This window comes from Opisthorchis viverrini (assembly GCF_000715545.1).
Source record: "Opisthorchis viverrini unplaced genomic scaffold opera_v5_29, whole genome shotgun sequence".
Taxonomy (NCBI): Eukaryota; Metazoa; Platyhelminthes; class Trematoda; order Opisthorchiida; family Opisthorchiidae; genus Opisthorchis; species Opisthorchis viverrini.
This window is the reverse complement of record NW_008751685.1, coordinates 2264151-2268622: the sequence shown is the minus strand read 5'-3', so window position 1 is coordinate 2268622 and position 4472 is coordinate 2264151. Positions and strand designations below refer to the sequence as shown.

Here is a 4472-nt window from a genome sequence, read left to right as displayed (position 1 = left end):
TCCGCCACTCGACTTCCCGTGTCTAGGCTTGGGCAACCTGGCAGTATCCCAGCCCTCGTGCTTCCTTTGGGTGGCATGGCAGCTAGGCACCGGAAGGGTGCTACATCTGAACGCTTTACTGGGACTTAATTTTAGTATTCCGTAGTAAAAATAAAACTAAACTGTTATATCTGTGGATTCGCCAATCTGTGGTATCTACTGTTGACCCGCTCCAGTGCCTAGTTGCCGAAAAAAGGAGTCGCAGAAGGGAACACAAGAGCTATATTCCGAACAAGCGAGTGCGAGAATCCAACGGTCTCAAGCCATTTATTGGAGGGACACTGTCTGAACTTGATCCAATGCTGACGCACGTGGTCTGGCCTTGGTACGAGGCTGTGACGTGCTGCATATTGCGGGGGCGTTGTCTGACCTTGATTAACTCTGACTCGCGCTGTATGGGTTTGATACACGGCTGTGACGTGCTGCATATTGAGGGGGCGTTGTCTGTCTGGTCAACATCTAGCGGAGCTGAGAGCCTCGGTAGATTTCGGGCATTCAGTGGTTGCTTTCAGGAAGCTGACCTGATATAAACCACTCAGTTGTAACACCTTTTTGGTGCCCAGCCGCCATGCTACCTGAAAAGCTAGAGAGCTGAGGTCGGTCAAGCCTAGACAAGAGCAGTCGAGATACACTGAGGTTCGAAACACGGACTTGTCAAGTAAATTCGTGCTCTAACCACTGATCTATCTCAAGCTCAAAGTAGCATTTACAAGTTACGGGACAATACCACGTACTGGCACAGTCCTACGTTTCCAGAATTGTTCACCGCATGTATGCATAAAGCTCCTTTTGTCTTGGACTGAACAGTTTGCCTTGTCCTTCGCGCAATACCAAAATTCCTTCTACCTGATCGATAACGGGTGATTTATTTGTCACAGTTGTTTGGGTGTTCGGCACAAGAATGTTGCCTACAACATTTAGTTTAGTTTGGGGCCAGAACAGAGTGGAGAGTGAGACAACGGGGAATGGAACAGATATATTGTCCTGAGAATAGATAAGAAGGTCCGTAGGATTAAAAAGAAGGCCGTATCAGTTCAACTGATCAACACACCTGACCGGAAGTATCTGATGATCCGGAATGTCTGTGTCAGTTGCGCAATAATACGAGTAGAATCTCCTCCACATTTAAGATACGAAGATGTTATTCGACCTGAGACACCACCAATAATGAGAGAGGGAACGGGCTTCAATTGACTCATGAGTAAGTATGTTTTTCATAAAGGCTCCAGGTAACCTCTTCTTGATGATTTCAGGGGAAGACAGTTCATCATCAGCGTGGACGGTAGTACACCAGCGTTGGAAACCGACAATCATGGAGGAAGAAAGCCCCACGAAATGGTTGGGCAAATGAGGGAGTGGGAATTCACTGTAAAAAAAAACCAAGAACAAGATCCTCAATCAAGATTTCATCCTATAAGTGAAGACAGTCTAAGCCGAGAAGCCAAAAAGCACTGTACGGCTTTTTCATCCGTCCTGAGAATAATCAGCTGTTCACATTTCAGGAAACTCCAGGAGGTTTCGAACTCCTGTTTGGCTACGAGCATCTTTTCAGCAGTGTGATTAGCTTGCATTTATACGGGATGTAGCCCCACCCGTCTTTCACTCACGGAATTCACATCACGCAGTCACACGTTGACTGCGTTCTCGAGTGACAAATTCTCAGTTGCTGTCCCCCTGTGAAATTTTTCTCCCTTTGAGTTCCTTGTGGATTGTCGGTAGGGTAAAGAGCCTTGAGAATTTTTTTTATTTGGGATTCCGTCTTGGTAACTACACAGCTTGTGATTGCACCACGACAGATGAAGCCTGTCACCAAAGTACGAGTAATATTTGCAAAATGAGTCATGTTTGGGTTTACAAAACGATGGGACGGTTTGCTCAACCGCTGTGCTTGCATGTTGGATTCCTATTTCTGGTACACACCACACATCAATCTCAAGCGAGTGCAATGTGAGAGCAGGAGCAGCTTGTTGTCCTGCTTGCTTCGGGGCGAGATGATCCAAGTGGTTAGAGCGCGAATTTACTGACCGGAAGGCCCGTGGTTCAGACCCGACCTCTGCGCCTTGACTTCTCCTGTCTAAGCTTGGGCAACCTGGCAGTATCCCAGCCCTCGTGCAACCTTCGGGTGGCATGGCAGCTAAGCACCGAAAGGCTGCTACAGCTGAACGATTTTTTGCTTCAGACTGCGAGAATTAAAAGCAACCAGACGGATTCGGTGTTGGGTCTTGAAGGTTGATTTCTAGTTGCTTGAGGTCCTGGATAATGCGCAGTTATTGCGGCCAAGACACATGCAAGTCGAACAGGATGGCTGTACAACGTGTGGGATACGCGAGAGGGACGTCGGCATTAGCCTATTTTCACTTACCCAGTCGGCTGTATGCAGTTTTTTCAATTGGGAATCATGGCTGTACATGGGCTGGGATACTAGCAGGATACCCAAAGCTAAACATAAGAATAACCTCGACCAAAGCATTTGGATCAAAAGCCGGACCACCAGTTAGCGCTCAGCGCATCCTTTTTTTGAAGAACAATTCACCAGATGCTCTGACCCCCACCTTGGTTGACCAGGAGAAAATGTTGTTCAAACCTCCAATGTGGCATGAAGGACGCTGAGCGTGCGTCACGGAAGTAGACAGCTGTGGCACCACATTAAGGTCTGGTCTTTTCGTGACGGTTGTGGTGCCAGGTTCGTATGAGGTGGGAAGTAAGGAGGAGTTCCGTTTTGTGTGGCTATGGAACTCTGTCCAAATGTACCATTCGGTCACAAAATGACCTATGAGCAGTGTACCTAACTTCCATTGATTCCCATAACTGACGGTGCCACCATCCTTCAGTCACTTGATTAGTGTCGCGCATCCGGTGTTGATTGGTTCTTCGATCGGTATCTCGTCAGGTAGGCGGTCCACGTGACTTATGGGAGGAGTTTCGGTGTATTCTAACTGAAGTTTAGTCACTGCTGTTCAGCTGCTTGGGACTGATGTTATTGTGTTCAATCAGCCCGAGATAGCTTACGTGTGGTTCGAACCCAACCCCCGTCATCTCGACTGCTAGTCTAGGTCTGAGAGATCTGGCAGTATCTCTACCCTCGTGGCTTCTTTGGATGACAAGGCAAGTAGGCACCAAAAAGATGTTACCTCTGAATGAACCTTATCATTTATTTCTGCGTCCATCCAATAACCGGGAGATGGCAGTTCCGAACCGTTGACGATTCCGTACAAGAATCAAATAGGTCCTGGACCTTTAGGCACAGAGGCTTACTGCACTTTCTTGATAAACTAAACGCGAGAATTTCCCTACTGTACGGGGATGGGTATACTGGTTTTAGAACCCATTTTCTCAGTGCTTGGCCTCCAACCCTTTCCTCCATAGTTTTTATTCAATTCGTACACAATCTTTCATCAATTGGTCGTTGGAGTGAATTCACTAATCTTTGGAAAGAAACGGTGTTGGTTTTTGTTATTTTCATCATTAATATTTTGCTACTATTATTAATGATAATGTCTTTGTGCTTACTGTTTTCAGAATCAGTCGATTTTCGATGTGGCGGATAAACAAATAACCATTCTTCTCCGACAGCTTCGCGAACGTCAACGTGGGGTAAGTTCGGATAAAACAAGCTTTGTTTTTGTTACGGAGTTTGATTTTGTTTGTAAATGTCACAAGGTACTTTGTAGCGATTCATTGAGTTGATGAACAGCGAGCTGCTGACTACTTAAAAACGGTGCTATTTCATGTAAGTAGGTTGCGTCCGGTGACAGTTGGTCTCTATCTCTTCGCTCCTCTTAAGCAATCCGTGCGTGCGCCAACTGTCAACTGGTCGGCCATCTAAGACTGCCAGATTATACCACTGGTTTATGCTATGTCCTAGCACCTCGTGATGGTAGATGTTCTCCTTTACTGAACTAACAACCTGAGCTATTTGCCATTAGAGTTCCCGGGGCATTTCATTCTTGAGGATGGGATGTTTCCACGTGTGTTTTGGGGACCTTCTCGTCGTTATATTGGAAGCTTTCCAGTGTCTGGTAGTTTCTGTACCTCTGAAGCGCTAACTGGATCTTGTGCAAACATGTGATTAGCAGTGCCAAGGCATTCCGATGAGGCGACTTGTGTACGATAGCTTAGCTAGTTCCACTCTCTTGGTAACGTTGGTTGGGTTGCGCACTCGCTGTACCCCGCAGCTGTCTTTCCCCAGCCATATATGGACCAAATGCTACCGCAAGCCGATCATTGAAATGTGAAACCATTGACCAGTAGAGTCAGTCACGTCTCGATGACCGCCTCTGTTAGGCGGAATTCCGCGCCGCTGTCCCTGCCCCTCGCACTTAGGCGCTGCTACGTTCAGCAAACCTGTCCCGCACGCAACTGGCCAAGAGACGGGGCCCCTTGCCGAGTTCTGATTGGCCGAAAGTCTGGATACAACAACCAACCGTGATCCA

The 4472-nt window shown here is 47.2% G+C and overlaps 1 protein-coding gene across 1 annotated transcript in view; it reads left to right on the top strand.

Moving 5' to 3' along the window:
- Nucleotides 1-4472, top strand: part of T265_02425 (hypothetical protein) — a gene marked incomplete at both ends in the record, with an annotated part of 82464 nt that overhangs the window by 39352 nt on the left and 38640 nt on the right. Inside the window, one exon of the mRNA XM_009166658.1 lies at nucleotides 3559-3633. Within this exon, the coding sequence (XP_009164922.1) occupies nucleotides 3559-3633 (75 nt within the window). The remainder of the gene's footprint in view (nucleotides 1-3558; nucleotides 3634-4472) is intronic.